General features: G+C 39.1%; 3 protein-coding genes across 8 annotated transcripts in view; 1 reads left to right on the top strand and 2 right to left on the bottom strand.

Annotated features, from left to right (window-relative positions):
* LOC149867305 (aldehyde oxidase-like) overlaps positions 1-16831 on the bottom strand; it is an 87477-nt gene extending 70646 nt beyond the window's left edge. Inside the window, exon 1 of the mRNA XM_090045149.1 lies at positions 13645-16831. The gene's annotated coding sequence lies outside the window, so the exon portion shown is untranslated. The remainder of the gene's footprint in view (positions 1-13644) is intronic.
* On the top strand, positions 1128-11455 carry KCTD18 (potassium channel tetramerization domain containing 18). Of its 3 annotated transcripts, none has more exons than XM_090045156.1 (7): positions 1128-1254; positions 1907-2109; positions 3894-4105; positions 5356-5549; positions 6006-6100; positions 6540-6642; positions 9621-11455. In XM_090045156.1, the coding sequence occupies exons 2-7, from the start codon at positions 1953-1955 to the stop codon at positions 10165-10167; spliced, it is 1308 nt and encodes a 435-aa protein (XP_089901282.1). In that variant the 5' UTR covers positions 1128-1254; positions 1907-1952; the 3' UTR covers positions 10168-11455. The 3 variants fall into 3 exon arrangements, with proteins under 3 accessions (XP_089901282.1, XP_089901281.1, XP_089901280.1); XM_090045155.1 differs by having other exon boundaries at positions 1207-1640; XM_090045154.1 differs by having other exon boundaries at positions 1207-2109.
* A 147-nt stretch (positions 16832-16978) lies between the features above and the next one.
* SPATS2L (spermatogenesis associated serine rich 2 like) overlaps positions 16979-26473 on the bottom strand; it is a 152585-nt gene continuing 143090 nt past the window's right edge. For all 4 annotated transcript variants that reach the window (XM_090045152.1, XM_090045150.1, XM_090045151.1 and 1 more), the window contains 3 exons: positions 24695-24797; positions 19609-19829; positions 16979-18431 (listed from right to left, as the gene is read on the bottom strand). In XM_090045152.1, the coding sequence (XP_089901278.1) occupies positions 18036-18431; positions 19609-19829; positions 24695-24797 (720 nt within the window). In that variant the 3' untranslated portion in view covers positions 16979-18035. The remainder of the gene's footprint in view (positions 18432-19608; positions 19830-24694; positions 24798-26473) is intronic.

A 26473-nucleotide genomic window follows, 5' to 3' on the forward strand; every position in this document is an offset into this window, starting at 1 on the left:
TCATCTGGAGCACAGATCAGGGGCCACATTCCCAGGAGAAGTCTGGAACAGCCCTGCAGTGCTCCCTGGGGCATGGGCTCCTGGATGTGTGGGTCAGATGACAGGAGGCTGCTGCTGCTGGCAAGTGTCATGGGTTTTGCTTTGAACAGTTTCAGGTGCAGTTTCCCAGAAACCTCAACAGCTGTTTCCTTGAAACTTGTCTGGCTTCATGCCCTCAGAAAGGGGTACCACCCCTGCAAGTTTCACCTGAATCAGGCAATACATGACAAAGTTACAGGCAGTATTGTGCTTCCCCATTATAGCCTATGGGTGAAATGTTGAAACATCATTGAAACAGCAGAACAGTTTCTACAAAATGAAACAGACCAGTGCTCTGAAAATTAAACGAAACTTGAAAAGAAACACTGTCCCATTGAAACAGCAAAATGGAAGTTGAAACAAAATGATGCACAGCCCTACTGTATTTCACTCTCAGCACGAAACTAAAAACATGAATGTGGTTAATCAAGAATGTCCCGTACATTAATTAAATCAAAAATACTCATATGCAGCAGGATGGGAGAATTCATACAAGTCTTTTATTAAACTTGTGAAGGTAGCAACCAAATGTAATCCTTCCTAAACCCTTATCTATTTTTTTTAAATGGCATACTTTCTTAACATGTTTTCTTTCTTAACATGTTAAGGAAATTTATCTGGACAGCCTCAGTCCTCTGAAGCCTGGTGAAACAGACTACAGATGAGGGAGGATCCCTCAAAGGCACTTACATTAATGATCCTATTTAAACCTAATCATTCTCCAGTTGAAGAAAATAGCAAAACATCCACTGAAGTCAATGGGAGTAAAATTAAGCCAGCTGCATTTTCTAACTTGTCTGTTCGGGGTTTTCTAAGGAGAAAAAGAGGGGACAGGACACATAAATGTCCACTATGCATATATCAGTTTTAAACAGTCAGTATACTCCTGGTTAGAGCCATAGGGAATACCGATTTGTGATTTATCATGGGGTACAGCTGTGGGTAGCCCTGAAGCAAAAAAGGTTTAAGGCAAACGCTCGTCCTCGGCAGCGGGCTGCTCAGGCCCCGCGCCCGCTCGCGCCCCAGGGAAGGTCCGTGCCCGGCGGGGTGGGCCCGGAGGCCCGCCCCGCCCGCTGCCCCGGCGGCCCGCGCGGTGGCGCTATGCGGAGCCCGCTCGAGTCGCCGCCGCGGAGCCCGCCCTGAGCGGCCTGGCGGAGGCGGCGCGGGGCCCTGACGGTAACTGCGGAGCCGAGCCCCAGGTTCCCTCAGCGCCGGCCCTGCTGCCGCCCTAAGCGCGGGGCCCGGCGGCCGCCACTCGCCGCGGGCTCAGAGCGCGTCCGCCCCCCGACGCGGCTCGGGGCACTGGAGAGCTCGTGCCGGGCCGCAGGGGGCCCCTCGGCCGGGCCCGCCGCACGCCGGGGATGCTGCTTCCTACCCGAGCCCCGCGCCCGCCTCCAGCACCGGTCCCGGCCCCCAAATGGATGTTGAGAAGGGCACGGCCAGGGCCGCCCCTTGCCCTCCCCGGGGCCTGGGCTGCCACTGCCAAGAGCAGCAGCGAGAGCTTGAATCTTGGAGCCCGCCCTGACGTGCGCCCCTGCATGAGGAGCACTCGCTGCCTGGGTGTTCGTTTGGGGGTTTTTTTTTTAAGAGCAAATAAAATATCCCATTTATTAACACGGGTGCCAAGATGGACCCATTCCTTTTGTGTGCAACCGCTTCAGTTTTTAAGGCTGACAGATAAACATACTATATAGTTACGATTAGCTGCTATGTTACTACAATACAAAATTTGAGTAATGGGGTCGATTCTATTCACTTCAATCATATAAAGTGTGATTCTGTGTTTTCTGCATTTGATTGCTTACTCATTTTTACAAATGTTTTACAGATCGTCATAGAGCAGAGTCCTGTTCGCATCGGCATTTGCGAGTGCAATGGAAGACGGCAACACTGAAGAGGCGCTGGATATTCTTCGACTTAATGTTGGAGGTCATGTGTTCGTGGCCCGGCGTGAGTCTCTATGTCGCTTTAAGGATTCAATGCTAGCATCTATGTTCAGTGGACGTTTTCCTCTAAAAATGGATGAATCTGGTAAATACATCCAAGTTGCAAATATCTAAATTTTGCTTGCCTGACCTCACGCTCTGTTTAAATCAGGGGTGGACAAAAATGCAGCCACGGGCTGGATGCAGCCAGCCAGGCCATTCTGTCTGGCCTGCAGTGCCCCTAAAAATGTAAAAAATTAATATTTATCTGCCCTGGGCTGCCTGTCATGCAGCCCTCGATGACTTGCCAAAACTCTGTAAGCAGCCCTCTGCCCAAAACAAATTGCCCGCCCCTGGTTTAAATTGTTGCAGGAGTTTTTTTGTTTTTGTTTTTTATAATGCTTACCGTAGCTAATGGACAGACACGGATCATATCAACTTCCTGTTTTGAGGGGTACTTAGATAAACTGTAGTAATACAAGGAGAAGAACCCAGACACAGTGCTATCCAAGTCAGTTCTGCAGGATCAAAAACACTGGCAGAGGTCAGAAAAGCAATTTAAAAACAAAACAAAACAAAACAAAACCAAAAAACCCTTTATTTCAAAGCTTCCGAACACCAGCAGCTGCCATTCACCTAGTAGAATTTTCTGGTTTTTGACACTGCTAGGAAATTTAACCACTAACTTTTGGTTACAGAGAAAAGATTAGAGAATTTTGTAAAGTATGAAAATATGTTCTGAATACTTAATTGCCAACTAAGATGACTATATATTTGAGCTACTATGTCTAGATAGGAACAGATGAATTAAAACTATTCACAGTAGATCAAATTTTGATTCAGTCATGACTCTGTAACTTAAGAGTCTTTCAGCTGTGACTGAAAGATGAGTTAAAAACTTTGTTGCTCACTTCTATTCGGGAACAGTGGATGTGTCTACACATGCGCCAGACTGCGCAGTTCTTTCTGCATAGTCATTCAGTACTTGCTTAAGCAAGTACTAAATAACTACTCAGTAACTTGCGTTACTGTGCAGTCCTGACGCCACATGGGTTTTTCCCACGTTATTGTGCAGTAGCTCATTGCTACTGCACAGTAGCATCAGTGTCATGGTTCATGCCTGCCAACGCTACACAGCCATAGCAAGATACAGCAGTGTAGCTTGTCACTACAGTGACGTAATGTCCATCTCACGTGCTCAGTGTCAACCTAAATTCTGCTTCTGTTTTGAAATGTTTAGTTGTAAGTACTATTTCCCTAATGTGTTTCATGTAAAATTTTCTAACACAGCAAATGGCACCTTATATATAATCATTTTCTTTGTTAGCTGCTGGTTTTTTTGCAGGCATTAATACAGCAACAGATGAAAAAAACCCAAATGAAGTAACTGTAGAAATTGAGACGTTGTTAGGAAAATGTTAAGGCAGATGCAGCATTAGAGATGAAACAGTTTTTACCTTCTCATGGAACTGATTAGATTTCAAGTAAAAATAGAGTGCATTTTTGTAGTATTATATTCGGTATAGTTTATGCCTCATTCTTCAATATGATCTGCGCAGATCATTGATTTCACTCGAACTTCAGACACTGTAGGAATCTACTTCAAGGGTCATTTTGTAGGATTCGGGGTTTGGTTTGTTCATCTGCAAGTGATCAAGTACTCCAGGAAGCAAAGTAGAGGTTTTAAAAGACTGGGGAAAGTATATTGTTGCGGAAGGGCAGTGTTTGCAAACAATACAATTATTTAAACAACTAGGAAAGAAGTTTTGTACACCTGTTAGGTTAATTATTAAGTAACTGATTATTCACTAGATAATTGATAGAATGTTACAAAAAGTCTACCTTAACATGTTGCAACCAATAGTTTAACTATCTTATTTCTATTTTCAGGGGCTTGTCTTATTGATCGAGATGGAAACCTGTTTAAATATCTTTTAGATTATCTTCATGGAGAAGTTCATATTCCTGAAGATGAACAAACATTAACTGCATTGCAGGAAGAGGCAGATTATTTTGGCATCCCTTATCCTTACAGTCTGTCTGACCATTTGGCCAATGAAATGGAGACATATTCTTTAAGGTCAAATATAGAACTTAAAAAGGTCTTGACATTTTCTTTCTTTAAAAAACATTTTTTATAATTCATACCTTTTAGATGGTACTGCAGCTTCATTATTTTGTACATGTGGGTTTTAACTGGAAGTTACTATGTTATTAATCAAAAGAGTTTTCAAGGAGGAGATTCACACAGTTAAATAGTTATTGAAGGAAAATTTTGAAAATCTGAACTACATTCTAGACTGCCTGTACTCAGGGGCTCGTAATTTAATTTTCAACATTTTTATGTAAAGAAATACTCTAAATTTGACCTTCAGCTGCACAACCAGGTCTGTTGTGAAAAGTGACTTAGAAAAATTGACAGTCTTTTGTGCTTTAATAAATAGTTAATAATTTGACCATGTATTTTATTAAAAGACAAAAATCTTGTAAATTTATCCTAGGATTTGGTAGAACCATTATTATAATACCACTGTCTTTTATCATCTGCAGTAAATGTAGTGGCAATTTGTCACATAGATTTAGATAAATATACTGCTAGTCAAAATCTTTACAAGTTACACCCATGGACTCAGTGAGGTTGAAAGGCTCAATCAAGTGAGGAAGAACTTGAACAAAGAGTTGAAAATTAGGATGTCTTCTGGGTACTGGAAGGAGTTTAGCCATAGTGGAATGGAGCTTATCAACTTTATGCCGATTTCTACAGTGCTGCAGTCAGATAGCTTCTCAATCTTGAGCTAGCTTATGCTATCGTGTAGCCTGTATGGTAGACATGGCCTTAGTTTCACCAGTTAATGTTGCAGAAGGAAGATACAAGCAGTATTTTTAATTAAATCTGTATATGTGCATGTCTAGCCACAAGTAGAAGTTCCTGATCCACCTCCTTGGTACCATTTGTTATTTTAGATACTTTTATGATGTTTTCTGTTATTCATTACCTTTTAAAGGTAAACAACCACTCTCAGTCTTTTTGGTTTCTCTGTATATGAGGAGTTTTATATACCCCCTGAGTGTTCTTTCCATCCTTTTCTGAACTTCCTCAAATTCTGCAAGAGCTATTTGAGGAGTGACCAGCACATCACATGCTATTTGAGGCTACATCATCTGATGAAGTAGACTATCACCTACAAAAGCATATGCCTCTGTGAACCAGTTAGTATCTAAGGTGCTACCCTGTCGTGCCATCTGCTGTAGCAGAGGTCATTATTAAAAGGCAGAGAATGTAAGTATGAAAAGCTCAGTTAATAACACTTAAGTTGTTTTCTTAAGTCCTATGTTGTATATTTTTCTCTAGGCCTTGATAGACTTCTGTGATTCTTATGGTTTAATCTGCATCAAGCCTACAGTTTGGGTTCTGCATTATCTCAACACCTCTGGAGCAAGCTGTGAGAGTAAGATTATTGGTGTGTATGCCACAAAAGCTGATGGAATGGATGGAATTGAGAAGGAGCTGGGAGGAAAAATTCATAGTAAAAACATTTATAAAAGGTAAGCTTAGCTAGGACTGAAGAAAACATGAAAGAAATGAGATTCTATGCATCTTAGGGTAAGGTTCACTATTTTCTTATTACATTATATTTACTACTGCAAATTAATAAAGCTTAAAAACTAAGCCTTATGTAGAACCATTAAAACTCACAAAAGCAGCCATAAAAAGATATTAGAAATCCTTATTTTGTCGTAACATTAATGATGCTCATTTTGGACACCTGCCATCTTTTATAGGGAGATAAATCAGAAAGATACTCTTTTGGTCCTTGTATGCAAATAAGAAGGAAGTCAGGGCACTACATTTTGATATCTACTTTACATAACATTTAGTAAGAAATCCTTAATCTTTTATGAGCAAGTAAAAAAAGTGAAATATATAATTTGGAGAATTTAGTACAACAGAATTCACATTTTTAAAAGGTATTAACTAGATTTACCACATAATATTTCTAGAGAAGCTGGAAATAATGTCCAATACATCTGGAGCTATTATTCAGTAGCTGAACTGAAAAAGATGATGGATGCTTTTGATGCCTGGGAAGGGAGAGGTAGAGTATTTAATTATATTTGTCTATTTTAGTAATTGTATTTTTCTTCCCAGAAACACGACAAATGTTAAATATTCTGTTCTTAACCAAGTGACAAAGAATTATGTCTTTATTTATTTTCAGTATTTGAGTAAGTGGCATGAGTCAAGATAACAATTTTAGTCATCCTTTGAAAAAGAAAAGTGTCTAAAAGTTTTTCTTCAACTGGGAGAAATGAATGTCATGAAGTAGGGAGCTTCACACCACAAAAGTGTGATAGCTTGCCAGCTAAAAAATGCATGGTATCAAATCACAGATACCTGTCCTCTCTTGCTTTCATGCAGAGGTTCTGGATATTATAAAAATTCTTGTTATGTATGTAGCCTAGGGTTACATGTATATATTATACACAACACATGACATATTCTCTGGTTGTTAGATGTCATCTTTGGAATTGCAGGTGTCAGTTACTGGAGAGTGCCCCAGGAACTGATAGAATGCTGGACTCTGGAGGAACGCGCTTTGAAAGGAGCTCTACATCGTATGTCTCCTGTTCGCAAAAGGTATGTTTCTTTGATTCCTACAGACTGCTTATGGTGTTCTGTGGACTACTTCTGCTTTTGTAAAAGAAAACAACTTAAGGTATAGTTTAAATAATATCTTGGAATAATTTTAAGTGTCGCTCTTCATTTCATCATCTCCATGTTTTGTTAAAAGCAGTTACAGAAATCAGAACAGAACTTCAAGTGTGACCTCTTTGGAAATAGTTTACCTTCATTTTGGAATATTGCTTAAATTACCTTTTTTTTTTTTTTTTTCAAACTGAGAATAAATAATTTTAAATGGTAGGGATCAGTTTCAAACTAAAGAGAGGAGGTATTGTTTTGGTTACTGATCCTGTTAGCTGTTGTTAATTAGATAAGTAACCAAAAGAATCTTATGACATACCAGGCCCATCTACACATTCAGTTAATTGGAAGCAACGAACTCTGGAGCTTATCGTTCCTGGCCATGTTGTTTGCACATGTCTGGGACTGCAACACGTTGAGCCAGGTCATGGAGCACCTTCGGCTGGCAGGGGACCAGGGTGCGGGGGATAAGTCAGCTTGCCAGCCCAGGGCCTGCTCCCCCTGGCTCAGAGTGCTGTGAAGGGGCTGGCTGGGGCATGAAGGTGCTTTAGCATGGTACTAGGCCCTGGTACTGAAGCACACTCATGCACCGGCCAGCATCTACATGTGCATTGCTGCGCACATTTTTTTACAAGTATTATCCTGCTGTGGAGTAAATTAATTTACTCCAGCCTAATAGGGGCACACATGTAGAAAGCTGATATAGTGGTGCTTATTAAATATGCAGTACTGTTGTATTAGTAGCCTAGAAAATGACTAGTTCCAGTCGTTTTCAAGGTTTTTAACAGTCAGTTCTGGGATGGAGGGAGATAGCCCCAAAACTAGCTAGCTCGCAGTTATTTTTAAGGCTCTGGCTTTTGACAACTGCCTCTTCTTCAGGTTTCTAGCACCAGTTACTATCTAGTTTTAGTATAACTGCATCATAAAGAAGAAAGTGGGGCCAGAAGATGCTTAAGCAGTTTATATATATAACTTGTATCTCCTCTTGTTGAAGTTTCTCTCCAATTTTTGATGATTTGCACACTTTTAATGATCTGCCTAGCTATCATAATTTGCTGGAAGTTCCTACTTAAAAATGATCGGGGCAGTAATGCTTACCCTTCGTGGCATAGAGCAGATCTAGACTTTGAATTACCAGGGAACCTCCATTTCTTCCTACGTGCTTGACTGCTCTCACCTTCTAACTGTATTTTCCTCCATTTCCCTTTATCTTTTTTTTCCTCTCTCCCCTTGATACAGAAGTACCATAGTTTGAATTCCTTAGAATGGTGAGGCTGAAATCTGTTTCAAGTATGCTTTTGATTTTACCTGTGAAGTGCTGAAGTACAAAAGTAAAATCCTGCTCAGTGGGTTTTCCCTTTGGTGAACTGGAAAGGCATGTGGTAATGAGGGATTCAGACTTCTGAGCTAATGCCCTTAATCCAACCCATTTTTCTGACAAGCATTGTGTAATTTCTTCTAATATAACTCATCATAGTTATTCCTGATACAATATTTCCTCTACTTAATTACTGTTCTTCAGCAATAGATTGTTTGTGTCCCTTTCAGCCTGTTGTTTCTTCTGATCCCACATGTACAGAGATTGAATATACACTTCCATCTTGCATATCCTTCAGAGAAATGTCCTTAGGAACATTACCAGACACTAATTCAATAGCAGGCTTTCTAAATCAGTTTGAACAACATTGCCTTTTTCCCTTCATTTATTGACTTACCCCAATTTTATAAGAATAAGAGTTATATGACATCAGAGACTGTTTGTTCATACAATATGAATTCCTGTAATGCTGAACAAACTTGTTTTATTCCAAATTTATAAATAATCACAACAACACATATCTAAATATGTTCTTGTATGACTCATATAGCTCCAATGTTATTCATGATACTGACTTTTAAGCTGGGTGTCTCTGGTTACCCTGTAAATCTTTCTTGAAGTTCAGGCCCAGATTTTTTTTTGTCAGTACAAAAACTTGGAAATAGCTTGATTTATACACAATGTTTTAGGCTTTTACAATTTCAAATTATTTTCCTACTGTGAAAGGCAGCATTAGAGCCATAGTTTGCTTTTTAAGAATATTGACAATATTGTAAGTTTAACTTCAACCTCTGCTGTCTTCACTCTAGTGCTTTCCAAGAGGTTTTTATGTAAATTTGTTAATTATCTCTCTTTAATACAAATTCAGTCTTGCCCTTGTTTTGTCAGCCATCAACTGTTCTAATTCTTCATCGGCTATTTAAGCGTGGTATGGATTTTTATTGGCATTGTTTATTATTTCCCTGAGGAATCTACTCCGATTTCTTTCCAGAGACTGAAAAAAGCATTTGTGTAACCCCGTACAAATGCAGTTACTTCTGCCAGTAAAACAGTCGTCGTTTTCTGAGATCCTGTTCTTTCCTTAAGTAATCCTGAAAAAGTGTTCATTTGGCATTTTCACTTTTCTTATTTTACTTTTACATACTCTGCATTTTGCTATTTCTGTCTCATCCTTGAGACCTTACATATTATGTATACCTTTAATATACTGGGGGTCTTGAACATAAAGCAATCTATCTAAATATTTTCAGCCTTGCTCTTTTTTTCATTCTACTTCTTTCGTGTTAATTTTCATGTAGCTTCTTTTTTGTATTCCCTGCTTACTATTTGTGGTAGGCAAAACTGAGTGCCAATATGATTGACAGAGATTCGGGTACGACTGCTAACGTTCTTGATTAGCTTAAACAGGTAATTAATGGGCCTATTAAGGGGAAGAAACAACAGCACCTAATGGCCACCTGTAAGCATTGCAGACAAACGGACTTTGGAATAAATAAAATGGGATTTGTGGATTAACGTTAGAGATGACCTATATTTTACTTGTATAACTAAAATACTTAGTTTGCTTCTTAATCTAAAATCCTTTGTTTTATAGACGACTAATAGACTCTACAGAAGAAGATGACAATCTACCCTGTAAAACAGGTCCTAAACGAATTAGATTTTCAGGTCCTTCAACAAGCACTCAGATCAAAGTCAAGAACTCTGCTTCATTAAAATTAGTGGCCTATGATACTCCTTCACATTCTGTTCTTAAACCATGCAGCACTGATAGTGTGTTACAGCCCAGAACAGCACTAGAAACTGCACCTGCAACATGCCGAATATGTACAAATTCTCAGGCATCTTGTGGAACTCAGAATATTGAAAATGGAGCAACACAGCAAGCTGCTTCCAAGATGTCATTGTCTAAGAAGCCTATATCAAATCGAGTTGTAAAACTGAAGCGGACTCCACTATGCATTGTGTTACCATCTCAATCATCTTCCTCTGTTTTGAATGACACAAGTGAAAAGGAGGTGCAGGCGGTTGGAATTCCTGCAACTTCCATGTCGCTAAGTAACAAAGAATCAGTTAGATCCAAAGAGCATCTAAAGCTCAAGAGTAAAATGGAGATTGACATAATAGATGATAACATTTAACTGCTAAATTCTTGGAGCACATTTCCTGGCATGACTTTCTAACAGAAAAGCTTCTGACCAAGCTATCAAGAAGCAAACATATGTCCTGGCTTATAATTTACTAGAAGAGCTGGTAGGAAATTGAGAGAAAAATACTGTAAATTTTAGAGAGAAAAGGTTTGGAAAGCATGGTAAGTCGAGAGGAGATTTTTTCTTAATGTTTTTGGAGAGGACTACATTTTTTAAACCAGTTTTGTAGTACATTGTCATGGTATTGTTCTTTTTAAAAATGTACAAATACAGATAAACCAGACCTGGATGTCCTACTTGAAAATACATCCCAGATTAAAGAACATCATGAAGTTATAGATTTAAAAATATTTTCAACTTGGGGAAAAACAGACTATGGTCATTAGTAATACAGGATCCACATGCAGCTTAAAACTTAATTTTAAACTCTCCAGAGGTATAAAATATCAGGCCTTACAAAGGTATCGAAGCCACAGAGAATAAATGCATAAATTATGGCTTTACAGGGCTTTCAGAAGTTAAAATGGGCTAAAAGGAGTCAGCCTTGCATGTAGAATTAGGAATTATAAGGGAAACAAAGGCTTGTTTTGAAAGCAACAACCAAGAAATAGATGTATAAATTCCTTAGGGAGCATGATCCATGTACTGCAAACATCAGCCCAAGCTAGCTGATTTTACATGCTGTTTCTTTAGCATTGTAGACCATACTTGGTGTCACATTACTGCAGTCTACTGTGTCCTATAATTGCAGAAAGTCTCTTAGGCCTGACTCAGCCCTCATTGCTTTGTTCTACCTTGTGTACCTTTTGTGGATGACCAGCTGTAAATGAGCAAGGACAATCCAATCTCTACCTACATTGAGGCAGTGTAATATTGGAGCCCTGCTTAATGAAAACAGGTAAACAAAAAAGTCATCCAAGGGGGAGGGATGAAGGACAGATGGAGCTGAATTGCTCTTGAACATTTAGATGAATATTGTATAATGTTAACTTTTGTGTTCCAAGAACTGAGCCTCTAAAAGAAAACAATGGGTATAAAATTTAGCAATACTGCTGTTCTCTTGGGATCATCTTATATTTTGAAAGCTAGCTTCCATCTTTAATTGCCCACGGTAGACACTTATTGTTTAATAAAATTTTAGATTTTATAGAAAACATGATATAAAGATGCTAAAATTGCTCAGCTTGCCCTTTCCTTGCACATAAAATTTTCCATTGGTGCTAAAGGTCCAAACTATTCCTAGAATGGAGTTAGAATAAAAATCAGTTTTAAAAATAGATATTCCATTTTGTGCACTCTTTACTTCATTCTCTAATTGAATTAATAACTGAGGAAATGTTATAGAAAGCTAAAACGTCTTAAAGAGCGATTCCCATCTCATCATTTGAGGTGCTTTAAAAGGTTTATAAAAACATAAATAAAGGTTGGCAATAGTTTGAATGCATTTTACACAGAAAATGTTTAAGGAAAAATCTTGTGGGATTTTTTGTGCTGGCTTTAGTTCATTTTTGCTTTAGATCTTCCCTGGTAGCAAAGGCATTTTTTTCAAGTATTGTTTATAATAGCCTTTAAAAGTAGGAGTTGCCTTGTAACATTGTACAGACTTACTGTAAAAAAAACAGCCCTAACTCAAGGACTTAGAGATTAAATGTTGAAAAAGCTCAACAGGTAGATGAAACAGTCAAGCAGACTGCAGGCTGTCAGAAAATAGAACAGGAAGATTTTTTTTAAATGGATGAATTCTAATGCCCCATTGACTCCATTGGAAGTTGGATCAAGCCCATTGTTAATGAACGGCATGCTTTCTCGTGACCAAACAAATGCATATTTGCAGCCAACTTTGTAGAATGGAATAAGCACAACATATCATAATTGTTACACCAATGTGTGTATTGTTGGTATGTTTCATGGTTGAATAATTTTGAACATTAATTTTAGTTTAATATATTAATTCTGACAATCTGTAAAAAATGGGCCTATTAAGGGGAAGAAACAACAGCACCTAATGGCCACCTGTAAGCATTGCAGCCTGAAGCCTGCTGGTTCAGAAAAGTCGTCATTTTGACATAGGTCCCATGCTCTGCATTTTGGAATGGAGAAGACATTAAGCAGAATTGCCACAAATAAAAGAATTTTCTCTCGAGTTTTTGCCCACTTTTGGTTTTCCACCTTCCTTCATAAGTGCAGCAAATGACCTGGGGTCTTGGAAATTTGCTGTAGTTTTTTTAAAATCAAATTATTCTGTTTTGGCAAAGGGAATCCTATATGGTATGGTAGATCTGCTTCCAGAAACCTTGCCACAGATACATTGTACATGCTGGATAACTTGAAAGATTGGGGGAAATTTTATACGAGCTACAATTCTTCAGCTGGATTTGATGCAAGTTTCCTCATAGTCTGTTTAGTAATCGGCTTATTTTTATATTAATAAAATTTTCCCTCTTATTAAAAAGAAATTATTCAGTGAGAAAGTAACCCCAGTTTAACTATGTTATGCCAACTACTAATGTCAAATGCAGTGATGTATGAAATATACGCGCATGGTTAGCTGATGAATTAAAACAATACATTCATCATTCTAATTAACATTCTCTATTCACTCTCTCCTATCCCAGATGTATGTTTTCCAACAACCAAAAGCTTGTCATTATAATAGTTAAGTATTCAGGAAAAATACCCTTACTAGCTTAATTCCTAGAAAATCATTCACATGTGACTGAGCATGGGACTGTGATGCAGGAGGCTGCTTATTGCCAAAGCATGTGATTGATAGTCAATGAACTGCTTCAAAGTATGGAAAAGTCATCTGCACTGTATTTCATTTAAACAAATAGATATTATTTCATGTGATAGGCACATGTTCCCTTCAAATCTTTGAGAGAATTTTGGTACTGTTTGTATTTTACTAAGAACCATGGAAATATTACACAATTAAATGAACTAATTAATGTCAGTCACTAAGTGTTAAAACAGTTGCAACTTTATAAAATGGTGAAAGTAGCCTTTTTATAAGCAACTATGACACACTAACGGCCCTTAAAGGCAAAATCCCTGTTTTTCTCAACCCAACATTATAACACATGTCCAATCTTGTTTCTTATGTCACCTCTGCTCTGTTAGTATAAGCTATGATTAGCCATTTATCTGTTGTGCCCTTAAGTATCTCTGTGCTTTCATTTTGTTCCTTATTCATAAAATGCCGATTCTAATTAATCTGCGACTACCCTAATGCCTTCTTCAAATTCTTAACACCTACTATTTACCTTTTTTTGAATCACTGAAATGCCTTTTCCTTCTAGTCCTCCTTGAGAGCACAAAAGAATCTAAAAACTATTTCTGTTTAAGTACTTAACTTAGTTGCTGAGTTCACCTCTGTTTGGAAGAAAGACTGATGTCTCTCAGCAAGTATAATAATCAGTTTAGATTTAAGTTCTCCTCCCCTCCTCTTAAACAGTGCAAAGCTCTTACCTGAAAAAACAGGGGGAAAAAGAAAAGCTGTTCCTCCAAAAGCTTGAGAGAATGAACTAACCTCTTAGCTGTTTGGCTTCAGCTAACTTAAAGACTCACAAGTGCTGTAATCAGTCAGCAGGCAGTGAAGCATTCTGGGTATTCTGCTGTAGTAAAGCCTTGTAACAACACCCAAGCTGTAAATGCTGTAAAATGGCAAAGCAGCGCTAGGAACTGAAGTTACAGAGATTTATGGAAGTTTTGTCTTGTATTTGTTTTCCGTCTCTCTTGCTGATTTTGGTTGCTTATGCAGCTCCCCTCCTGCTGTCCCTCCTTTGCCGAATTATTTTGCAGATCTACCCACTGCTTGCTCAGTGACTGACGATGCTGTGTGTCCATATATTTGCAGCAAGGATTCAGGTACTTTGACACTGGTTATTTTGCAAATATTAGATGCTTTTTAGCTCATTCCAGGCTCTAATGCAGCATCCACTAATATTTTAAACTTTTTATATAGCTTGTAATGAACACAATATTAAATATTTTGAAATTTGCTATAAACATCTATCCCCTTTATCATAACTTTAAGAGCATCTCTTGCCTATCTGTAGCATTTGGTTTTCTAGCTTGCAAATGATATAGCATAGGGTTATCTTTAAAAAAAAAAAAAGTGACATCTTTGAGTGGATTTAGTGGTTTCTCACTGGCAGCCAGGATTGAACCTGGACAACTATATCAGACACCACAAGCTGCTGAGGTAAAAGTTCTAGATCTGTAAGTTTAAAAATTGCAGCTGATTGTAAACTCTGATGTGGCCCAGCCACTAGATGAGAACAGAGTCTTAGTAGGAGTTGCTATTGCCATACTAGATCAGCTAGTCTAGTTGAATTAGAGGCTGCCTTATCCATTGTTCATTTTTTTAGGGTAACTTTTTTTCAAAGCTACACAAATTTCAAAGTCATATTTTCATAGGTGCCCAATTCACTTAGGCTCCAGTTACTCATTGCAGAAGGGGCTGGCCAGGGGGCAAAAATATTGATCTTATCCCTGGGGATAGAGCACAGGGATTCACAGTATAGAAGTCTGAAGGGTGCCTGCTTGAGGATGACCTTCAGGTCAACGCTCAGTGTAGATGGAAGCTCAGCGATTCCAAACAATTGTGCGTGGTTTACATTTTTTCAATTTGCAGCTTTCCAAATTCTACCTGGGCTCTGAAGGGCATGTGCGGGTCCTTCTGTTCTCATTTTACAATGACAATAGATTGTTCTGCACGCTAAATCACACCCTTCCCAACACCTGTGCATTCCCTTTGCCTTAAATAGGGTTGAACAGATAGTTGATCCTGTAATTCGAATGTAATACAGTGCTATTGACAATAAGCATGAAGAAGTAAAATCTAGTTAGTTGTCAGTACTAAAAGTAGTAAAAAGGAAATAAAACAGGGATAAGTGGAAGGTGAAAAGGTGCTTGCTTTTACCCATCCACGTAATTTTAAACCTGGTTTAAATATGTATAACCCATTCTAAATCATAACTGATGTAATAACATTGAACAGATACCTGAGTGAACTCAAAGACCAGCTGGAGATGCCAGCTTCCCGTTTCTTATCAATGTGTTTGGAATCAAGAAAGGTGTCATCATCTGAAGATTGTCACGTACAGATGTATTGTTTTTCAACTCTCAGTTCTGGCTCAATCAGATACTGAGGCCATGCTTTATTAAAAGTCTGTATTTACTAGAACTGAAATTAAATTATTCTTGTCATGTAAGTTTGCCCCCTGTGTAGCATAGACTTGATTTCAGGAGAAGAATTCTTTTTGGGGAGATTTATTTATAAAGTTCAAAGAATTCCATTAATAAAATTAAGGAGTTACTTGTCTGAAGAGGGATATAATTCACTATGGGTAAGTTAATGTTTTTCAGAAATTAAGAATTTAGGAACCTATCTAAGCATTGTATAGTTTCCCTGCATTGTACCCATGTGGAAATTATTAATACATTCATGACAGTAAGGTCACAAGTCAAAGCAAAAGTCTTTGGGCAAATCTAGGAAAAGTTACCTTTCTAATACCACACAGCACATACTTGCTTCTAATGGGCCATTAGAAGTTCAGATCCAAATGTTCATAGTCAGATTATTTATGAAATACCAATGCAGAAGTAGTGACTAGTTTTGAGTAGGACAGTATTTACCCTTGTACTTCTGTTTTTCCTCACTACTTCTCAAGATGAAGACAAGCTAATGGCTTTTTACAGCCATACTAACTGCCAGTGTCCTCATGCAAAACATCTAGTGATGTCACCTGAGAGAAAATGAGCACTTTAAAGAAAATCAGAACATCTGAACTTTGAGTTTTTAAGGGACAAATTGACAAAATGGGACACTGTCAATATCATGGAACTGAGCAAAACCATTCTAGTAAAAATTAGGCAGCGGCATCTATGCCAAAGCACAGAATAGCAAATAAGTTCCTGGTGTCACATTTGTAAACATGCTGTGCTGCCTAACTCCCACTGAAAATATGTGCCTAAACACCTTTACTAATTGTAGACCTTAGACCTTTGAGTTCATGTTGTGAGAGGGAGCTGGAGCAGGATACTTCACAAATGGCATCTCTGAAGTCATTGTAGTGACTTGTGGAGCAAGATGCTACTCAGTGGGTGTATCAAAAACATGACTAATTAGCTCTGCTATAAAACCACCATCTACACATGCAGTCCTATTAGGACAGAGTAAACTAATTAACATTACCGTACAGTAGTAGTGCCAGACACAAGTACTGTCTTACAGCAGAGCAATAGCCAGCCCTTCTGTAGCATGTTGAACTGGGTCAGAGCAGACCCAGGCTGGCAGGGTGACCCCTGAGGCTCCTTGCCAGCTAGGGCTGCTCTGTGCTGGCTCAACATGCCACAGTCCCAGTTGCATGTTAAAATGGTGTGCCTGGGACCAATCAACTCTGGTGCAAACTGCTAGAGTTTATTCAGCCACGTTAATTGCACATGTAGACATGTCCCGTGTGATGAAGGATGCTGGAATGTAGCCCAGCATAGGAAATAAAGGCTTAAACCACTGATGTCCATTGAAAAACTCAAGACTGATGCTTATGAGATTATTTGGATCAGTTCCCAAATGCATCTAAAGGGATAGGCAGACAAATTGTTATGGGGTAAACCAAATTTCACCAACAAAGAGTAAAATACTAAAGATTAACAAATGAAGGAGAATTGTACTTTAGTGTGAGTTTTGCCAGAAGCATTTCAGGATTGGGCCCAAAGTTTTTGTTGTTACTGCAAAGATTAATATAAAACAATGAGAATCAGAGGTGGTTAGGTACTGTAAGGCAGCAGACACTAAACATTTTAAAGTAGCATTTAATTTGTTTGGAAGGAACACGGTTTCTGAAATACAGACGCAGGCTATTAAAACTATCTAGGATTCTTTAATAGAAAACTCAGAGGATGTGATACCCACTTATATATATATGCGCTTCCACATTCTATTGCATGTTGCCATAACAGATTTGTAAAAGTTGTTGCTCTCCTATAGGAGAGGTGGTTTCTATTGCAGAAATTAACATAGAAAAATAATTGAAATTCAAATCTGGAACACCTGCAACTTTTTATAGCTGAAAAATAAATCTAACTAGTCACAGCAAAGTGACCAAAGAGGGTAGACAATATAACTGTGTGGTTGGATAGCCATGAATATAAACAATCCAAACTTTTGAAATAAGCATTTTCCCTAGTCTCATAAAAATAGTTTATCAGTGAAAAATACTAATGTGTAATATAATTAATACAATTTTTATACTAGAATTGAGAGATCTCTCATTACGGAATGACAGACAGAAATATCAAATGTATTTTTTTTTAATTTGTTTTGTATAGAGCAATACTGTGTGTATATAATATATGTGTATATATATGTATATATGGAGAGAAAAAGATGTATAGAAATTTTTCAGGATAAAATCTACAAGGGCATCCAATTTCATTGCAGACCATCATGTACGAAGTTCCTGGTATCTTTCCTAATATTAGCTGCTCTAAAAACAAGTGGACTTGTACAACCACATATCTGTAACAGGCATCAGGCTACTCTGCATTTGGTCTTCACTTTATTTTTTCAATCTGGATTTTATTTTTATAAGTAAGTAGTAAATGCTGCCTGGCTAAAATTCTGCATTGCCATGACAAAATAACCTTGAGCATATTGTGCAAAGCTTTAAAAGTATGAAGTGAGTTACTGCTCATAATTAGAATGAATAAAAATACTAGCAGGTTTCAAATAGCAACTGATTTCAACTGATTTTATGTTCTGACAGACAATTTTTTGTCAGGATTTCAACAAGCACCTTGACTGAGAAACTGAAAAGAGATTAAATTGCTCCCTCTCTCTCTGTTGTGAGAATTTAAGCCACCAAAGTCACAGCTGGCACTGAAAGGACAGTGGAATCAGCAGAGACCTCTATCCTTGCAGGACATAAATTGCATTGAGAGACCCTAGCAACGCTGTTTCGGAAAGACCTGGGTTCTGTGCTGTCTGGTGTATGATGCTTTCGTCGGGTCTTTTCTGAGTGTGTAAGATGCTCTGTGGTCCCTGTAGCTGCAGATTGGTCTTGGTTTTTTGTAGCTCCTTTGTTTTTGGGTCTGAAATTGTTATGCTGCTGTCTTCTGTGTTCAGATCTGGAGCCGCTTTTTGTATTATTCTGATCTGTCTCATTGGTACTTTGTGATTTGCCAGACCCATTAAGTCGGAAGCTTTGATGCTGTGGGTTGAATCTTCGTCGCTGGATAAAGGGCCCATTCTACCAAGAAAGAAAATGAATCAAATGTAACAATGGAAGTAACAAGGTAAAAATTAACTGCTGCAAAATAAAATTCCTGCTGAACTCACTTCATTTTTTTATTGAGGTATAACAAAACATGTAAATTTAATTGGTACTACACCTGTCAAAAATACCTGAGACTACAAAGAAATCACTATACTGTTAGTACCCAAGCTATTTGCAAATATATGTGCCAGTCAAGCACATTAAATTAAAACTTACTGGGACACAAGGCAACGTAAAAAAGTGGTGATATATTAGCGCTATAGAAATAAGAGCATCAAAACTCAGTAACAGTGGTTAGAACCTAGTTTTCTTTGATTTCTGCCCCTTGAAACCTCAAAGTACTGCTTCTCTGGTGAAGTGTTGTATAAATGGTACAATGATATTTACAAAAGGAAAAGAGCAGAACTCCACAGGGAATGGAAAGAAAAAAATCATGTGGATGGCAGATACACCCATTCTATTCATCTCCTACAGAGAAGAAGCTTTATCAGTTTTGGAATGTTGTTTTAGGTTTTTTTCTATGACTGTCATGGCAACAGGTCGCATATATACACTGGCAGTATAAAATGCACCAATATTTTTCCTGCCTGATTCTGTAATTTCTACTTGTACAAAACTCAAGCTGACTTTATCAAGAGCTTTACCCAAGTAAGCACTACAATACAAGGACATTATAAGGTGCTCCTGTAATGAAACAGCAAAGAACACCACAGTATAGTAAACAGAGAGCTTTTGAAATAATATTGAAAGCACAGAGGATTCCAATTTCAAGGTCTACCAAATCCTGCTTCAGGACTTGAGCTGATCACTTATCCAGAATTAGGAACAAATATTTGTCCACAGCACAATTCAGTAGCTTGTGAAGTTTGTAAAACTTCGCTCTGCTGCAACTGGTATTGGTCATTGTTAAAAACAGGATTTTGATCTGTTCTGGAATGGCAGTTCCCATCTCCGTGTATCATGTACATTCACACATGAAATAAAGATGGAAAACATTTATACATTTTGTCCATCTTTTTGTCAACATCAAAATGTATATGATGTGTTTTGCAATGGTATATGGTTTTGTGTGACTCACTTGTAAGAGCGCACATTTTCCATGAGTTTGAGTAGGTTTATAACTAGTTTAATTCATGGCTATTTTTCTCACCTGTTTATTCATTGGGATTACTTGAGTAGTGGGTTCTGTGGGATTGGAAGGAACATAAATTGGCATTTTAGTGCTTCCTGTTTTACTTTCAGAGTTCTTCATATTACTACAGGCTTTTCGGGGATGTGTATTTTGCTTGCCAGCTGACAGATTTGAAGTCACAGAAGACAATACCGAACTGCATGGTGTTCTCGAAGAGTAATTGTTCTTTGGGTGAGAAACTACAAAACAAGAACATTTGGTGTTATCAGATAAACATGAAAATATAAACCCCAGATTCTTATCTCAGTTGCACTGGATTTCAGTGGAGTCACTCCAGACTTACTGTAGATGACTTCCTGTAGTTACTCAGATGACTGAGAACAGTCAGGCCCATAGCATGTTTATGTTGTGAATCAGTCTAGTGAGTGGTATCACAAGACACTTCTGGAGATGAAGAGCCAGTCCTAGTGTAACTCCACTGATGCCATGCATGCACTTAGCAGGGGTTATCTTGCCGATGCCTCACACAGCTTTTCAAAACCCCCACAAAAAAGTCAACATCTTGTTAGATACATTAATACATTTAGAAAAAGACAGCACTTCCAAAGGGAAAAATCACTCAGTATGCAACACTAGGAATCTCCTTGGCCACCTGTGTTTGTCTTACTGGATAGGCCTGGATCCCGACTGATGATCTGCAGGTTTTTCTCATCGCTGACCAAAGGAGGAATCTGAGTAGGAGGCAACACATGCACATGGATCCAATCCTGTCAAGTTTTAAGTACTCTCCACTTCATCATCCTTATTGCTACATACCTCATAGGACAGGTACCTCTCTGTCAGTCTAGTTCCTGGCGTGCAATGGGGGTGGACACTGTGAAACAGCATGATGGTAACATAGAGATGCAGCTTGCTATGGAAGACTGTGTGAGGGCAAATAGAGTCCATACGAATTCTGTCTTTGAAGGCTATGTCTCCCACATGCCTGCTGCATTCAGGAAGTATGGACACCTCACCACCTATGTGCTTTTCGTAGCTAGTTTTGCTGGCTACTACAGAGACAGCAGGATCCAGCTTTCTTAGTGTCGGCAGTGATACTGACAGTCCTTTGGTACCTGCACTACCTGCTTGGGCCAACTCTCCCATTACCCAGCACAAGAGCAGTTGGCTGCTTTTTTCTGTATGCATTTGCATTAAGCCAGATGCAATCTCTGTGCTAAAGGCCACTTAGCTTAGTTCAGTAGCCTGAAGGTTTGCCAGATAAAAGCACCATCAACAGTAAACTATCAGTTGGTGTGGCTGTCTTGCTGGAAGGAGGTTATGCTGTTTGTGATATTAGCAGGGAGAGACTAGAAGTCAGTTTATGAATTATTTTAGCACTGGTTAAAACATAAGTTCCTCCACTGTTGCAGACCATTGTAACGGGTTTGTATGCATCTATCTCCTTTCTCTCAGCGTTGCGAACCCCCTCCCTCCCCTTCCTCCTTCCCCCACCCCCGGGCTTAGTTGGCTAACATTGTATCTCCTGTAACCTAGTTGCGCTCCCCTCCTCACCCCCATCCCTCTATTGTTAGTCCCTTACTTGGGCGCTCTGTATTTCCATATTAGCTTTGTCATCTTTTTTCTGGACTCCCAATCCTAAACATTTACTAATAAAAGTCAATATAAATACTGAGCATGTATAAAAACTGAGTTATTTTAAAGCTGCTTATACTAAATAGTGAAAAGTAGTCTCTTCCTTTGGGTGTTTCCATTACACTGCTAGTCTCAGAAACACCACTTTTCAGATGGCTGTCACCAGCACAAGACTAGGACAGACCAGTAAGATTTGTAACTTTAATCCTTAAACTTGTTCTTTTGAAACCATAAAAGTACAACTATGGATACATAATTTCTGGTTTCTGTTGCTTCTTAGTCTGTGAACTTGTATACAGTTAAGTGGAGCAAACTTACTGTACATTTCCTTTAGGATTCCCTCTCAAACTGCAGTTCTGTCAGATACTTGTAGTTTGATGGGTCAAAGTGTTTTAATTAAAGTCTTCTGGTAGCAAAGGGAGAAATGCACACAGGTAGAGAGTGTGATACCAGTAAATCCCAGAGCTGCACAAAGCCAATGGCAGTTGTACCTGTATTACCTGGACCTTACTTTGGCCCAGAAATTTAAATTAATATGACAGTCATGGAAACTGGACCCTGTGAGGCTGCGGTTCTCTATCCATGGATAAGGTACAGCATGAGTAACAGCCATGCAAATAACTATGTAGTGCCCAAACAGTTTGGGCTGCAAAGACCAGCTTGAGAAGCAAACAAATAACCCAGTCTGTCCTCTTTAGTAAGACTGCCAGCCTAGAGGCCCAAATGTGAAATGGACATTTGTCACACTGAAACTGTATGGTTACCACCTACATATCTCAAAGTAGCTGGACAACTACCTGAAGAATTACTGTTGATCTCAACATGTTTCTGTTATTCTTGCCATGTCTCTCTTTGTGGTTCTAATATAGGTTGAATCTCAAAACACTTCCAGATCTGGAGTTGAAGTGTAACCAAAGCAGCACTTCTCATCTTGCTGCACTTTCATATATTCTTCAGCAGTCTATTTCTGTCTTAGCTCTGAGCAGACCTCACAAAGGTCACCAGGACTGTTGTGGGTAGACCTTTTGTTCCTGACTTTCTCTGCCTTTGATTTCTAATCAGAAAACATCATTGTTCCCTTTTCTCTTAACATGAACACACTATGTTTGAACATATGCCTCAAAAGCAAAAGAAACCAGGCATTAGGAGAGATCTCAGCTATTAGATGTCATATTTTCTCTCATGTGAGTCACTCCACTAGGATAGCAAAGGAAGGTGTCAAGTTTTCTTAAGAACCTAGTGGTTTTTGTGGAGTTTTCAATCACTTATAGTGACATAACATCTAGTAGAACATACTTCCCCCCCCCACACACACACTAGATTTCCCCTCGGCAAAAATAATGCAATTACCCACATGACTGAACTGTACAAAGCAAGACAGTGAACAAAAGGTATTTTTTTTCATGCCCAGGGAGCATAAGATCACTGAATTCTACTTATCTGTCCTCCCCACAGCAGGCTGGCTAGGCTACTGCAGAAACCAGTGTGGGCATCTAGCTGCTACCATGAAGCATGCTGTTTGCCTAATGACAGAAAATACATCTTTCCTTAAGACAATTTAAAAACAAGTACAATAAACATGAGCTATGTTGCAAAAATATTACTGGAAGTGTGATTTCAACTCATGACATTTCACAACCCTGATGTAGCGTACCTGTGAATGTACAGTAAGTCCCACTGATTACCTGTCACTTCTCTCATGCTAAAAAGTCATAACATCCTTCCTTTGTCCAAACTTTGAATTACCTCTTCTGCTTGTCCACAGAGAAGTAGACTGGAAGGAAGGAAACTAGACTAGAAGTAGAAGGAAAGGAAGGATGGAGAGCAGCAGAGTAAGGACCCTGGACTTCAGAAAAGCAGACTTTGACTCCCTCAGGGAACTGATGGGCAGGACCCCCTGGGAGGCCAGTCTGAGGGAAAGGAGTCCAGGAGAGCTGGCTGTACTTTAAGAACGCTTACCCAAGGTCAGTCTGCAAGTGAGGGGCAGAGGTGAGGTTAGAACACAGTACGGACTGCCAGAGTGGTGCCTAATTCAGTGGTTCTTAACCTGTTCAAATTCAAGATCCCCCACCCCATAACTTTTCTGAATTTGGAGGCACCCTATTTCAAAAACTAATTTCATTATTTTACTATGGAAAGTGATCCCTGGTAATGTCTCTGATGGCCAAGAGCTCCCGAATTGATAAAATGCCAAAGCACACAAAGATAAAAATATGGATGCTGTTTTTGTCACACAAAAGAAACCATGGAAAGATAACAGACCAATTTTTCTTTTGCAAAGAACTCAGGAAGACCAGAACAGGTCGGAATGGTTTTGACACTGTGGATTCCTATCTGAAATCTCTGCCTTCTGACTGGGTTTATTTTGTGACTCATGCGTTGGTGTTTGCACATTTAGCAGGCATAATGTTGCACAGCACCCTTAAAAGAATTTCACAGCAGCCAATGCTATTGTGGCACCCTAGCTGAGAATCACTGGCCTAGCTACTAAAATGCACAGCGTTCCTACTCATGTCAATAACAGTACATCTAAAGACTGCACTGGCATGACTCCTATGGAATGATGAATGGACTTCAAGAAGAGTAGATGCCTATATGCATTACTTAGCCACCCTAAATAATTAACCTGTGAAGTTCACTGCAGCTGGATGTAATTTTAGCAAACAGTTCAGTAAGATTTTAAAAAATGAACATGTGCTTATATCAACAGGAGCTGCAGCTTCTCTGGCTAGGATCATATTTAAAAACTTTCAAGTCCTGAAGCTTTAGGGCATGTGATAATTACTATGAGGTGATATGAACAATTACATGTATTAATTAGTGGCTTAGACATTACTTTAAAACATCCTGAGTTGGCTGGCAGCAGAGACAGGATACTGGGTTAGATGGACCCTCACACTGTTCTGCAATAGCAATTCCTATGGTCTAATGAATTAAACTGTGACTCGAGGGAGACAGTCCTTAGGCCGTGTAAACATGAGATTCATTCTGGCAGATTTTAATTTTTGTTCTTGCTATTTATAACAACTCCTTCAAAACCTGAAGCTGGAAATTGTTCTCTTCCTGAAAGCATTCTCCCTCCACCAGGACACATGGATTCATTATTATGTTGTTGTTTGCTCATGAGTGCTGAGCCAATTTTTATTATTTATTCATTTTTTATGGTGGGAGAAACTATTGAAGTTTAAAAAAAAAAATCTACAAGCCATTATGAAACATAGTAGGAAATAAAAGAGTTCAAATTTTGCATGAGAGACTACAACATTTAAAGCAGGAAATAGAGGCAAGTTTCTAATCTGTACAAGGATGATTGGAAAGACAAACACTTTAAGTCAAATTCAGTCCCTACGAAAACCAGTACAAATATTTGAAATCAGTGGACTTGCTCCCTCTATGGCAGTATTGAGTCTAGCACACAAAAGTCAAATATTTACTACATTCACACAATGTTAAAATCACTAGAACTTACTTTCTCCGCATTGCTGAATTTGGGTCTTCAGCTGTTCTATGTCACAGGTGAATCGGGCAGACCTACCCAGTTCTTCATCATATTTGCGTTCACTCACAAAGTGCTACAAAATATAGTGCAAATAACATTGACTTCTATTTTAAAGAATCCCAAAAGTATTATTTTGAGGGGGGAAAGTCATTATCTTGAAATCCTGAGTTCATTATCCTGAAATCACTGTAAAGTCTCAGGCATCTGTTGCGCCATGAATAGGCAGGTTGTCTGAGTGGAATCTGAGTAGGTAAAACAGGAGTATTTTCTCACCCTGTATTAAGTGCTGGCAGTGTAAGACCTTGAAGTAGGTATAAACTACACTGTGATATGAACCCACTTGAAAGCCCCCTTAAACTACCACAGCAGTGTCATAGGGCTTCAAGGTAAATGAGAATTAGGTCTAAATGGCCCTGATGATTTGTTAGGTCAGTCAGCCACAAATTTCAGCGCCCAAAAGATTTTTTGAATGCACTCACAGGACAATTAGTGTGGCTAAATGAAATCTGGCACAGTTTGCACAGGAGTTTATTGTTCCTGGGAAGAACTAGGATCGGATCTTCTTGATCTGCAGCTCACAAACAGGGAAGAATTGGTTAGGGATGTAGAAGTGGATGGCAACTTGGGCAGCAGTGACCACAAGATGATCGAGTTCAGGATCCTGAGGAAAGGAAGGACAGGGAACAGTAGAGTAAGGACCCTGGACTTCAGAAAAGCAGACTTTGGCTCCCTCAGGGGATGGGCAGGATCCCCTGGGAGACCAGTCTGAGGGGGAAAGGAGTCCAGGAGAGCTGGCTGTACTTTAAAGAACCCTTACTGAGGGTGCAGGAACAAGCCATCCCAATGTGCAGGAAGAATAGCAAATATGGCAGGCAACCGGCCTGGCTTAGCAGAAGACTCTTTGGTGAACTTAAACACAAAAAGGGAAGCTTACAAGAAGTGAAAGCTTGGAAAAATGACTAGGGAGGAATATAAGAATTTTGCTCAGTTATGCAGGGATGAAATCAGGAAGGCTGAAGCGCAAATGGGGTTGTAGCTAGCAAGGGATGCCAAGAGTAACAAGAAGGGTTTCTACAAGTATGTTAGCAACAAGAGAAAGGTCAGGGTCCCTTACTGAATGGGGGAGGCAACCTAGTGACAGATGATGAGGAAAAGGCTGAAGTATTTAATGTCTTTTTTACCTCAGTCTTCACAGGTAGTTCAGCTCCCAGACCACTGCACCTGGCAGCACAGTTTTGGGAGAAGGTGAGCAGCCAACTGTGGTGAAAGAACAGGTTAGGGACTATGTAGAAAAGCTGAATGTGTACAAGTGCATGGGATTAGATGCATGCGTCTGAGGGTGGTGAGAGAGTTGGCTGGTGTGACTGCAGAGCCACTGGCCATTATCTTTGAAAACCTGTGGCAATCGGAGAAGGTCCCAGATGATTAGAAAAGGGCAAACATAATGCCCATCTTTAAGAAAGATAAGGAGAATCCAGTGAACTATGCACCAGTCAGCTGTACCTCAGTCCCTGGAAAAATCATGCAGCAGGTCCTCAAAGAATCCATTTCCACGCACTTGGAGGAGAAGGTGATTAAGAAGAGTCAGCATGGATTCACCAAGGGCAAGTCATGTCTGACCAACCTGATTGCCTTCTATGAGATAACTGGCTCTGTGGATGTGGGGAAAAGAGTGGATGTGATATGCTTTGATTTTAGCAAGCCTTTTGATACTGTGTCCTACAGCATTCTTGCAAGCAAGCTGAGGAA

Source organism: Crocodylus siamensis, chromosome 4 (genome assembly GCF_052110815.1).
Source record: "Crocodylus siamensis isolate JL-2025a chromosome 4, ASM5211081v1, whole genome shotgun sequence".
Taxonomy (NCBI): domain Eukaryota; kingdom Metazoa; phylum Chordata; order Crocodylia; family Crocodylidae; genus Crocodylus; species Crocodylus siamensis.